General features: G+C 38.4%; 1 protein-coding gene and 1 long non-coding RNA gene across 2 annotated transcripts in view; both read right to left on the bottom strand.

Annotated features, from left to right (window-relative positions):
- The window catches only part of LOC136257633 (uncharacterized), a 41,577-nt gene extending 34,166 nt beyond the window's left edge, over nt 1-7,411 (bottom strand). Inside the window, exon 1 of the long non-coding RNA XR_010702087.1 lies at nt 7,273-7,411. This is a non-coding gene — a long non-coding RNA (uncharacterized lncRNA). The remainder of the gene's footprint in view (nt 1-7,272) is intronic.
- Nucleotides 7,412-8,709: 1,298 nt separating this feature from the next.
- On the bottom strand, nt 8,710-9,890 carry LOC136257631 (uncharacterized). Its single transcript, XM_066050886.1, has 2 exons — nt 9,617-9,890; nt 8,710-9,321 (listed from the first exon to the last, which is right to left on the bottom strand). The coding sequence occupies exons 1-2, from the start codon at nt 9,681-9,683 to the stop codon at nt 8,957-8,959; spliced, it is 432 nt and encodes a 143-aa protein (XP_065906958.1). The 5' UTR covers nt 9,684-9,890; the 3' UTR covers nt 8,710-8,956.
- Nucleotides 9,891-13,341: the final 3,451 nt, after the last annotated feature.

Genomic DNA, 13,341 nt, shown 5'->3' with positions numbered 1-13,341 from the left:
TAACTTTTACAAGGGGGTTCCTGAACCCCTTGGAACCCCCCCTCCCTATGCCCCTTACATCATAACAGTCAGACTATACAGTAGCTAATCTGCATGCACACACATCATTCACAACAAAGTCTGTGTAGCTGTGTAAACCATGGGTTATCAGCAGCACGAAGCCATGTTGTTTACACAATGTGGTAACTATGGCTCTCACAAATAGTTTAAACGATTAATTTTAACAAGACTAATATACTGACTTCACTAGGCTTTGCGTGGAAAGGAAATATGGTTTATAGAAACTATATTCATAGCAATGAATAGTCTCTGGTATCAGCGGTATCACTTCATTATGTCACTGAGAGAGTGCTTGTATCGTCGCTAGTAGCAAATCGCGATTGTGTACTTACAGGAATAAGTAGACTATTCTCACCATGCAGAGACACTATGGGCGATCTTCTAAGTGTAAGAAGTTCTCAGTTACAGCTTTCAGCCTTGACTAACGCTATAACAAAGCCCAAAGGAGCTCACACAACGGAATCCTGTAATTTTTTGTTATACGGCTTCTTTAGTATACAGAACTGCTGCCAATAGTGAATGGCGAAGAGAACTTAGAGGTGAAGGGTGGTTGGTGATCTGTGGAATACAGGCTTATTAATAGAGCAGTTTCAAAACCATGGAAACGGAATTGTCGCCATGTTTTTGTACTTGGCTGGTAATGGCCCAAGTTGAATTCTTCGTTAAAATCATGCCAAGACTTACCAAATACGAAAGTAATAGATAACAGTGATAGAATAAGATATGTAGAAGATATATCAGGCATTAAAAGATCCGTGCTGTATCCAAACAGGGAAGTTTTGTAGGAAGAAGAAATGCGTGTAGATGGATTAGGCTAAGTTACAGGCTATTCATTGCTTAAAACTTGCTAAAGCAAGAAGAAACTTACAGTACAGGTCTTCATCCAGCACTACAGCATTGTACAACCACATCCTGCCATCCCTGAGTTAGCCAGAGCCCCATCAAAATCGCTCATGTGCCAGGATCACCACTTCGTGTAAAAAGGCAGCCAGCAAAATAAGACTCCTAAACTTTAACTGATGGTTGATTTTGATAATAAAACTTAACTCTAGTAAAATTCATCACTAAGAGTCTACTTTTGCTGGCGTTTTATCACAGTTTGGTAGTACGCCATCAGCCTGTCTCATGTCTTTTAGGAGCTCTGGGATAGCTGGATGTGGCTGTATGCTGCTGTGGTACTGGATAAAGACCTATACTGTAAGTTTCCCCTAGTTTTAACCAGCTTAGGGCGGTAAATAGGTCGCAATTTGGCCTAATCCATCTTTACGCATTTCTCTTTCCTACGAAATTACCCTGTTGGGAGGCAGTACGGATCTTTTAATGCCTAATAACTCATCTATTATTTTATTCTATCACTGGCATCTATTTTGCTCATGTAGTATTAAGTCTTGGCATGAATTTAGTGAGGAATTTAATTTGCAACTCAAACAGTCTGGTACAAAAACATGGCAATTAGGGTGTGGTCCATTGCATAATTTTTGGTTACCATGGTTTTGAAACTGCTCTACATGCAGAAGGACTCAGTAAGCATGGTTATATAGATTTTAGTGCGAATGAGTGGATAACTTTTGCTGCACATGAGTGAAACAAAAGAAGAATAATAATATGAAGGATAATAATTTATGAAGATGAACAAAACGGCAAATTTCAGTTTTGTCCCAAATACACATACTGTTTCCTTTTCACTTGATACTTACTAGTAGACCAATACTCATTGCAAATAACCACCAGAGAGTGGTTTTGAGTTGGAGCATACTTTCCAAAGTGGTTTTTAGGCATGTGTTCTATTAGAATTTTTTTCAAAAAACATGGGCGATCCCTATTATGAACTCACTATCATGGTTCATGATATCAATTTTATAGAACGGATGTCTGTTGATATCTTGACCAACATATGTGAAACGGAAGCACACGTTGATATGGGGGGACACGTCCTATCAGGAGCTTATGAGCCGCCGAAGGAGCATGAAACTGAGTTCCATGACTATCCAAATTACGTCACTGTGTTTGTTATACATCATGTGAAAATGGCACTCCAGCCACATGAAGTAGAGATGAGTTTGTCACCACCCAAGAAGAGAAAGACCTCAAAGAAGACTCAGCCAACTTTACCATCGCCATGTTTTAGGCCACTCCAAATGAGACTGTAGTTTCCCATCCTATTATTCAATGCGGGTGGGAGGCTTATTATCATTATTCATTATTAGAGGTGTGACTGCTCTATTAGAGTATCTTGATCTTGAGAGGATTCAAGGTCATGAAAATGGCTTCTTTGCAAGCTAGCAACCACCAGAACCGTCCATTTTTAGGTTTCATTGTGCTTTTTAGCAATGCAAAATAAAAGGCTCCAGGAGAAGTTTCCAGAAAGCAGCACAGGAAGTAGTTTTGGAAAATAATATTGGCATGCAATGCGGGTGCCTAGACGTGATGCGGGTGGAGGACGGGAAACTACAGTCTCATTTGGAGTGGCCTTACTGGACACATGCAATTTCGTATACGGCTTCAAATAACAAGATTTTACTTTCCTTATATGGAATGTAATCAGTGATTGATTTGGATTGTGATGGCCAGTGGTGTATCTAGACTTTCTCCATTGGTAGGGCACTGTATATGTAGGGGCAGCCCCCCCCCCCCCAGAAAAATTTCAACGCCTGTAAAATGGCATCTGAGGCCATTTCAGCTGTAAAAACATGCTTTCAGATTTTCATGAAGTAGTTTATTTATATAATTTAACCTGTTCAGATTGTACAGTAACACTATAACCATAGATACTATTTTTATTTATCAAGACACACGGTAGTGTGTCGTGCGGCCCAAGAAGCCGGCGCGTAACACCCGTGAGTATATTGACAGGAAGAAAGAAAACGCAATTTTCGCACCTCCGTAGCTCTGTGCTTCCTTGATGAAACAAGACGATTTTTGCTGTGGACATTCCCTCCAACTGCAGCACACCGCATTCCAAATTTGAGCGAAATCGCTTCGCGCGTTCCCGAGATATGCGACTTCAAAAATTGGCTCAGTTTCTTCGTTTTTTTTTCTTCTTCTTATTTTTCTTTTTCTTGTCGCACACTTACAAAAACTGCTATAAAACGCTAACGCGTTATCCGATTGCCTTGAAATTTGGCACACAGAAGGGGGATATAAAGGCGCATCTCGGTACCAACTTTGGCTGGAATACGATAAACAGGCAAAGAGTTATGAGCGATTATTAACGAAAAATAACACCAATATGTTGTCACGCCTACAGGGTAAACCGCGTATGGGAAGAAGCTGAAAATCGGTGGGTGAATCGGTTAACTATTGAACCTCAAACCTTTTGTGGTTTGAAAGAAATCGAGCTAAAAACCAGGAACATACAACGAAAAAACCAACAGTGTGTAACAATTACGCAGTCGAGATCAGCTAATAAAAAAACCACTGCTTGCCACGCCTACCAGATAAACCGCTTAGGGTAATGCTTTGAAAATCGTTGTACAGATGGAGTAATCATCTTAGAAAGGCTCATCAATGGTGTAGAAGAATCAGACTTAAAGCCACGGAGTTATAACACGAAATCCAACTTGGTGCGGCAAGTGCGAGATCGAGATACTCTAATAGAGCAGTCATCCTAATAGAGCAGTCACCCTGAAGAGAATTCAAGAGATCAGCTAGAAATAAGAAACCTGTATAGAGATCAGCTACACACAAGTCACCCTGTAGAGAAATCAGCTAGAAGAAGTTACCTTGTAGGGAGTTCATGCAACTATGGAAAGAGATAATTCAGCTAGAAAAAATAACCTTGTAGAGTTCAGCTACAAAGAAACCACCATGTAGAGAGTTCAGCTACAAACAAATCGCCCTGTGGAGAGATCAATAGAAGAAGTTACCTTGCAAAGAGTTCAGCTACAAAGAAATTATCATGTAGAGAGTTCAGCTACAAACAAATCTCCCTGTAGAGAGATTAGCTAGAAGAAGTTACCTTGTAGAGAGTTCAGCTACAAACAAATCTCCCTGTAGAGAGATCAGCTAGAAGAAGTTACCTTGTAGAGAGTTCGGTTTCAAACAAATTACACTGTAGAAAGATCAGCTAGAAGAGGTCACCTTGTAGAGAGTTCAGTTACAAAAAAACCACCATGTAGAGAGCTCAGCTACAAACTAGTGACCTTGTAGAGACATCAGCTAGAAGAAGGTACCTTGTAGAGAGTTCAGCTACAAAGAAACCATTCTTTAAAGAGCTCAGCTGCAAACAAATCACCTGTAAAGAATTCAGCTACAAATAAATCACCCTGTAGAAAGATGAGCTAGAAAAAGTTACCTTGTAGAGAGTTCAGTTACAAAGAAACCACCATGTAGAGAATTCAGCTACAAACTAGTGACCCTGTAAAGACATCAGCTAGAAGAAGTTACCTTGAGAGAGTTCAGCTACAAAGAAACCATTATTCAAAGAGCTCAGCTGCAAACAAATCACCTATACAGAATTCAGCTACAAACAAATCACCATGTAGAGAGATCAGCTAGAAGAAGTTAACTTGTAGAGAGTTCAGCTACAAAGAAACCATCATTTAGAGAGTTCAGCTTCAAACAAATCACCTGTAGAGAGTTCAGCTACAAACAAATCTCCCTGTAGAGAGATCAGCTAGAAGAAGTTACCTTGTAGATCGTTCAGCTACAAACAAATCACCCTGTAGAGAGATCAGCTAGAAGAAGTTACCTTGTAGAGAGTTCAGCTACAAAGAAACCACCATGTAGAGAGTTCAGCTGCAAAGAAATCACCCTGTATAAAATTCTGCCACGAACAAATTGCCCTGTAGAAAGATCAGTTAGAAGAAGTTACCTTGTAGAGAGTTCAGCTACAAAGAAACCATTCTGTAAAGAGCTCAGCTGCAAACAAATCACCTGTACAGAATTCAGCTACAAACAAATCACCTTGTAGAGAGATCAGCTACAAGAAATTACTTTGTAGAGAGTTCAGCTACAAAGAAACCACCATGTAAAGAGTTCAGCTGCAAACAAATCACCCTGTAGAAAATACAGCCACAAACAAATTGCCCTGTAGAAAGATCAGTTAGAAGAAGTTACCTTGTAGAGAGTTCAGCTACAAAGAAACCATTTTGTAAAGAGCTCAGCTGCAAACAAATCACCTGTACAGAATTCAGCTACAAACAAATCACCCTGTAGAGAGATCAGCTAGAAGAAATTACCTTGTAGATAGTTCAGCTACAAACAAATCTCCCTGTAGAGAGATCAGCTAGAAGAAATTACCTTGTAGAGAGTTCAGCTACAAAGAAACCATTCTGTAAAGAGCTCAGCTTTAAACAAATCACCTGTACAGAATTCAGCTACAAACAAATCACCCTGTAGAGAGATCAGCTAGAAGATATTACCTTGTAGATAGTTCAGCTACAAACAAATCACCCTGTAGAAAGATCAGTTAGAAGAAGTTACCTTTTAGAGAGTTCAGCTACAAAGAAACCATTTTGTAAAGAGCTCAGCTGCAAACAAATCACCTGTACAGAATTCAGCTACGAACAAATCACCCTGTAGAGAGAGCAGCTAGAAGAAGTTACCTTGTAGATAGTTCAGCTACAAACAAATCTCCCTGTAGAGAGATCAGCTAGAAGAAATTGCCTTGTAGAGAGTTCAGTTACAAAGAAACCATCATGTGGAGAGTTCAGCTGCAAAGAAATCACCACTGCCCAAATTTCAAGGCAATAGCTCTTTCCAATCTGAAGTTATCAATTGTCAAAGTTGGCAAATTGGATGTGTGTGGAAGGCCCCTTTTTGCAAATCCGGTCACATATGTATTATATATATAATTTGTACATTTACTGATAAAATATTTAAAGTATATCTACTTCATCTTTACTTCTTCCTGTAGTAAAGAAAAAAAACATAGGTTTAAAAAGTCCCAAAGCTGGCCATAGGCCGGCTTTGGGGTATACAAATACAAAAAGAAATGAAATCTAATCCAAAACAGCCAAGCTGTAAAAAAAGTGTGCGGCCCTCAGAAAGGCTATGGTGAAAAAAGATGTGAAATCCAAGGTGGCGGCCAAGAAATGGCTGTGATGGTAGGTTAATGGTAAAAATTTTAATAACGACAATTCAGGTGAATTTTTGTGCCGCCGATTTCACATCTTTTTTCACCATAGCCTTTCTGAGGGCCGCACACTTTTTTTACAGCTTGGCTGTTTTGGATTAGATTTATTTATTTATAAGGCTTTTCAGCATGGGTATAACTACATACAGATACAGTGGTTATACATTCATGAAAACAATATTAGTCCATGCTGAGGGTCCACTAGCAACCTATGCTAGTGGCCTGAGTATGTTACAAAAATTAATTACTTAACTACAGTAAGTTACTTATTTATTTAATTATAAATCAATTAGTATGCAACTACAAGAGATCAAAGTTCATGACAAGATGATTGCTGACACAGTTACCACACGTACAGAGATAGTGATAGCTATTTGTGTGGGTCAGTAGAATTGAAGTTTGTGATAAAATGATTCCAGAGAAAAGATTTGATGCGTCTTTTGATGGTTTCTATAGGCAAACTTATATCAATGATTGGTAGGGAATTCCAAAGGCGACAGATTCGGTTGAAATAAAAATGACGCTCTTTATTAGTAAAGGATATGTTTACTACACCAAGACAACACTACACCTTAGCTACATGAAGTGCCACAAATCTTACAAGGATCTATAGATATGATGATTATACACTACAAGAACACTAGGAAAACACGTCCTTATCCACCAACAAATAAGTAAATCACGTGCTCAGTTGGTGAACGTTAATTAGAATCCTCGTAATTACTGGTTTCATGACAGCTCAATGCTGATAATTTGGAGAGTAATTTAGGTTTCACTTGTTAGATAATGTAATGACTCATGAAAAGCTGGTGATTGTGGATTTCATAGTCTTCAGTTTGGTAGGGCACTAGCCAAATTTAATAGGGCCTAGGCCCTACAAAGCCCTGCTGCACATACGCCACTGGTGATGGCACCTAGTAGGCAGTGTAAGTTTCACCTCCGGAGTTAGCCATTCGGCAAAAGATTAACATGAAAAACGTCTTTACGACAAAATACAACATATCTTCAGGGGCTTATAAACAAGAATGTTTGTTAGGAGACTATACAAGCTAGGAATTGCGTGAAGCTCACGGTCCGGTGCTGCTAGCTACTACACAATAATTACATGGCTACGTAACTCAGTATGTACATGATACCTCGATCCTTGTTGGGCGATGGACAATACTTTTCACAATACTACCCGGCCGGTCAGTTTGGCTTCTCTTGTCTTCAGTCTGTTCTCAGTAAGTCTATTGGCCTGAGTGTTAGTCTTGTGATCGCCGGTGCCTGCTCACAATTTCGGGTCGGGCGCGCGAGGCTAGAACAACTTTTGTGAAACAGTGTAAAATCCTATTTTCGCCTTTTTGTAATTCATGAAAGTCTAGAAAACAGATTTGGTAAGCTAATAGTTAAGTGTATAAATCTTACGATTATATTTTCATGAAGCTTCCATTACTAACAAAATTTGTGAAAGTTTCTTTCCTCAGCAATTTCTGGTTATACGGTATAGCTATATATTATACTGGATGTGCAGCTTGATGACTGACTTGTAGTACCTAGTGATATCAAGTAGAACCAGCATCATTTATTTTGCAATCATTAGAGTGTTATCCATAAGTGAATTTACAAAATGCACACAAACTAAAAGTAAAACAAGAAATAGAGATCCCTGAAAAAGAGTCATAAATAAATCAGCATATTAAACCGTTCTAGAACTTCAGTGGAGCATATCAAACCTTTTAAAGGCCAACAATTAAATTTGTCACACACAGATCCCTTAAGACTCAATAGAAACAAAGGAGAAAACATAGATGTTTTATCAGGAGCAGATTTAGTGTGACAGACTTATATAACTAATGCATACATCACAATTGTATTATATCATAATCACTTGTAATTACATCATTCTATTACATTTAAGTTGTACTTTTCATTCTTTTTGTTTGTTGTGAGACTGTGTGCTTGAAATTGTGTACCAACTATAACTGTGACTGTGATAATATGTCTGTTAACTATAGTGGTACAAATAAGTACTGAGAATGCTTCTGTATTAATGTGTACCACTTAAAAATTTTTTAGACATGGCAAAGACAGCTATATACATGTATATTCTCAGCAAGCAACTAACAACATGGTGTTGTGTAGCAGAAATCTCAGCATTATTCTTCAACTTATCCAATCATGTAACACCATCAGATAGGATGGAGATACGTTATCCATATAATTATACTGTCTATCCTGTCCATCTGATACATTCATTTTACCATATATATCCATTTATAATAGAGATATGTGTATATATGACAATTTCAAGTGTTTAGGCTTTAAAGGATTTGACATGTTCCGTCACAGTTCTAGAACAGTTCTAGCATGCTGACTTATTTGATTTTTTAGTGATATCTCTTTTTCCTTATTACCTATCATGCATTATAACTCCAAACTTGGTCATTTCCTCTGCTATAATTATAATGGCACATTAAGTGTCAGTGCCTCTATAATCATTGTGGCAGCGTTTGTGCTTTATTCTTAAGGCTACAGTGCAGCTGCACTATTCAAATGCAGTGACTATTAATAGTGCATCATTTACCCAAGGAAATATGGTAATATAAGGATACTTCTATACAACCATACACAAACATAGTCTTGCAGGTGGTTTGTGTGGAAAGTCCATATGAAATGTCTAGCATGTGAAACTAACACAAACACTACACATGACAAAATACCAACAACAGTTGACTATATACAACAACATCAATATTGTAAATGTCACTATATAGTTACTACAAAAGTATAGAGCTGATGATGCCATAGTTTGATGTTCTACATAAGCACAATGAATAATTACTTTTTAGCTTTCACACTAGTATAAGCTGGATTGGGAGAAATGATAACACCAGAGCCTGGAGTAGTTTTGGTGTTAGTTCCCATCCTTGTGGCTACTTCATATGATGGGTTAGGCTCAATAGCAACATTAGTGATCTCAGTGGGTCGAGCATAATCATAGTAATCTTCAGTTATTTTATCGTTTGGTTTGTTCACACCATAAGATGGGTTAGGTTGTACAGCAATATTAGTACCCTGTCCTGTGTAAGATCCATATGATGGATTAGAGTCCATCTTGATAGGATCATCACGACGTAACTGAGGCAACACTATCTCACTGTATTCTTCTTCCTTCACTTTCTTTTCTGTAGAACTTACACCACCTGTAGTACATGTGAGCATCACCAAGGGTGAATATCATGACTAAGACACAAACTAGTCTACTATTATGACCACAACGCAACAAAGTATGTATCATGCAAGTAATGGCCAGTAAAGCTGTCAAAGTGAGTAAGGAGAAATTAAAGCTCAGTATATAATTACACACAAAATATATAAAGCAATACAAAGTATACAAACATGCTATACAGATTTACACTAAGATATAGCTAAAATTGTTGGCTTTGGCTCAGTCAATTTCATTTATTACAACATGTGTATATAATAATGTACACTCACTATCAGATATGGTATTAGCTATCTCAGCCATAACAGGATTTGATTTCTTCTGATGTAGTTGTTTCATATAAATCAATAAAAGTAGTACCACTATACTGATGACTACAATAACTACAACTCCTCCTGCTGCTCCACCAATAACAGCACCTCCATTGTCACTTGTTTGAGATCCTGGTTGATATTGAAACGATATCAAACAGTATGGCAGTAGGGTCCCCCCCACCCCCTAAAATGAATGGCACCCACCAAAATGTTGTGGTTAAAAGTGATGAAATTCACCAAGTTGTTAAAACATAATATACAAAAGACCGCATATTACTTTTAAAAAGTAGGTTTGTGTCTGTACATCCACAGACATTATGTACTTAGCTATTCTAATTACTATACAAAATTGTCATCACCTGGTTTTATATTTGGATAGTTGGTCAGTCAGTTGGCTATCTATGCAGCCAGCTCACGGTCATAAGGCTAGATACCAAATGAAGCAGTACAGTCACCACTTTACATCACAATAAGGAACTCATGTTTGGCATGCGTCTTTTCAGGCTTTGATGAGTGTCTGTGTTCCACGCCTTGCCTTTCCTTTTATCTTCGTATGGTCATTTTCTTATTTATGTAAGGAAACCATACTAAAGAATTAATTTTTCATATCCTTAGAGAAGCATATTTAGATGCCACAAAATTACAAGACGCTCTTGTGTTACTATAAGAGGGAGTAGATACATGTAGCTGCATCCAAGTCATAAAACTGTTACATGGTGAAACCACATCCTTAAAAGATCAGAATGCATTGCCACATCTTCAATGATCAGACCATGCCCTTTAGTAATCTAGCTGCAATCATCTGCAGTTATACTGTAGAAAACAATAAATAGCAACTACACCTCTCAATCTATTGTGTAGTTCACTCAAGACAAGCAGCCAGATACTCTAATAAAGCAGTCACAGCTACACATGTATAATATAGCTATGTTATAACAAAAAAGTTAACAAACTAAAGCGATTAAAAGTTATTAATTTAAAAATGTACCAGCAAGTGAAATAAGAGATATAAATATGAAAAATGGCTGCTATTACAATATATGTAGCTATGTGATACTTTGGCATTTAACAGATAGTGGCATATAGCATGTCAATGTTGGGATTTTTATACACATTTGTAGCTATGTTACCATTTATGTCATACTTTCTATCACCTAAACTCTTTTCATTTTGTTTTTGATTAATAATTGTGACCGGGCCTGCAAAAATAGAGCATGCAGGCACAAACTACACCCCGTCACATACCAGGTCATATCTCAGTAATGGAATAGAATATTTGCATTCTGTAACTTTATTATATATATATATATATATACACGTAGCTAAGTAAATGTTTAATAAGGGTAGAAAATTGTATGGCCTAATTCAAATCCATAATAATGTACTGATCACTTGGGAAAAATAAACAAAGAAAATCTAGCTCATATATACACAATATGCATGTATTAGCATGGGTGTTTGAAGGTGACACTCAGGTTTTGACTAGTATATTGCTAGGGAAGTATACTGGTAAAGCAGTTTGCTGATATCTTTGATGACTAACCAGTTCAAAGATGCAGTACACTTTGACTCATTATACAAGTACACACAAAAATTTGGAATTTTCAACTAGAGTAGGGACTGTAGCACATCGATACAAAGTACTGAAACAAGCTGGAGTAGTCCATGATATTAAATTACAGTAAAACAATAAGAAATGTTACATCCCTACTGTGCTCAAGATACCATAATGGAAATGCACAGTAGGGATATAACACTTCTTATTGTTTCACTATAGTGCACTACTCCAGCTTGTTTCAGTACTTTTTATCGATGTGCTATGGTCCCTACTCTAGTTGAAAATTCCAAATTTTTCTGTGTAGCTACTTGTTCGTTACCTTTTTTTGTAAACAATTATTATGATTGGTGAACCCGCATCTGAAATGGTGCCGCGTGCCCCAATTACCGTCTGAAAAGTGAAGTACCCATTACGCTTCATTGTCAGCTATGTTAAACGCGTTACGCAGCATTTTGAATCAAGAACTGTTCGAAAAGCGCCTCTGCAATCCACGCATACCTAAGAAAAATGGTGCCGCGTGCCCCAGTTATATCAATTATTGTCTGAAAAGTGAAGTATCCATTACGCTTTGTTGCGGGCTATGTTCAATCCGTTACACAGCAGTACAAATCAAGAACTGTTTGAAAAGCATCTCTGCTATTAAAATAGCCACTATGAAAAATTTTCGTTACGAAGGGAAGCCATCACGTGCTACCACCATATTGACACTTTTCGTTGTCAGCGAAGATGAATGGGACACAAAGGAAGACACTGGTAAGTCCATGAAGAACGCACTGTATTTACTGCTGTATGCCAAAAGGCACCTGTCAGGCCAAAGCGACGTCGAACAGTGAAAAAATCAAACCCGTAGCCTTAGCCATTATCGGGTCACGCTTGTCTGAAGGCATCAGTCAGTTACTGAGTTACTCAGTCAGTCAGTCAGTAGAAAATTCTGTTAAATGATTTTTTTTTTAAATTCCGTAGCAACTTGTTGAAAGCGTTTCGGGTCAATCTGAAAACTTGTTTGGGCTTAGTTTTACCTAACCAATACTGCCTCATTGTCGTCAGGGAAAATTAAGGCTGGTTTTTGTGTGATTTTATCCCATGGGCCACTCCTACTCCTTTGTGGTCCCTACTAACTGATACACAACAAGGCCGGAGGAGACGGTCCGGTTGGTCAGGCCTGAGCCGGACCAATAATCTGGAGTTGAACCAACTAGCTGACCAGCTCGAACTATATTACTCTCATGCAATCTTTGGACGATCACATCTACATGTAGCTACGTAGTCTGGCGTAGCCGATCCGCGCGCGTAACGCGAGGGTCTGGTGACAGCCGCATTCAGTACCTGTGCCAGCCTTACGAAAAACTGGTGCGTCCAATCAGATCGCTTAGTGACCAATTAACAACATTCTATGACGTTATTCCGATTTGGCCACTGATTATGGCGAGCTTCTTATGTCTTTTCTACAACCAGCACAAATGTAAGGGTTTGTAGAGGAAATAGACGTCATTCAAGTACAAGTACAGTAGCTGTCGCGCTTCTTTTACCGGAAATTGTCCAAGTGTTTCGCGCGTATTTTCAAATTTAATTGCATTCCATCTGCACAGGTACTGAATGCGGCTGTCACCAGACCCTTGCGCTACGCGCGCGGGTCGGCTACGCCAGACTTGTAGCTACGTACATTTTACAGATGTTATTGAAAATGCATGACACGAGTAGTTACCTGGTTTCTTAGCCTAACCAAAGCACAGAACTACACGTATAGTACCTCCAATTACCTTACAGTACAGCATAGCATTCGTATCGTTTCGTACAGAAATGATTGTGGGTTCTACGTACAGTATCACGTGTGCTGCATGTTGGCATTTATCACGTGTAAGGCAGGTGCCTTCTTTGATTCTAAACCAGCACACTTATATCACAATTCAATCTTCATAAAATAATCATTAGCATTCCTTGGCTTGTCTCTCTTGGCTTCTTTTACTGGGCGAAGGGCTGGCAGTGACAAACCAGATGACTCATTCCGCGGCAAGAAGCTGTACACCCATACATTACATGGTGGCCATCTGGATGAGATGTTGAGTAGAAATCACTACTCTTCAACTACCCACTCGTCCTGTCGAGATACTGAGCAAACTCTCAG

This window comes from Dysidea avara, chromosome 6 (assembly GCF_963678975.1).
Source record: "Dysidea avara chromosome 6, odDysAvar1.4, whole genome shotgun sequence".
In the NCBI taxonomy this organism is placed as follows: Eukaryota; Metazoa; Porifera; class Demospongiae; order Dictyoceratida; family Dysideidae; genus Dysidea; species Dysidea avara.
Note: the sequence above shows the minus strand (reverse complement) of the source record. Positions and strands in the feature narration are given on the sequence as shown.

Coding starts and splice junctions, on each gene's coding strand:
- LOC136257631 (XM_066050886.1), bottom strand. CDS start 9,683: ATGAAACAACTACATCAGAAGAAATCAAATCCTGTTATGGCTGAGATA. Junction 9,322..9,616: donor AGCTAATACCATATCTGATA/GTGAGTGTACAT, acceptor CATGTACTACAG/GTGGTGTAAGTTCTACAGAA.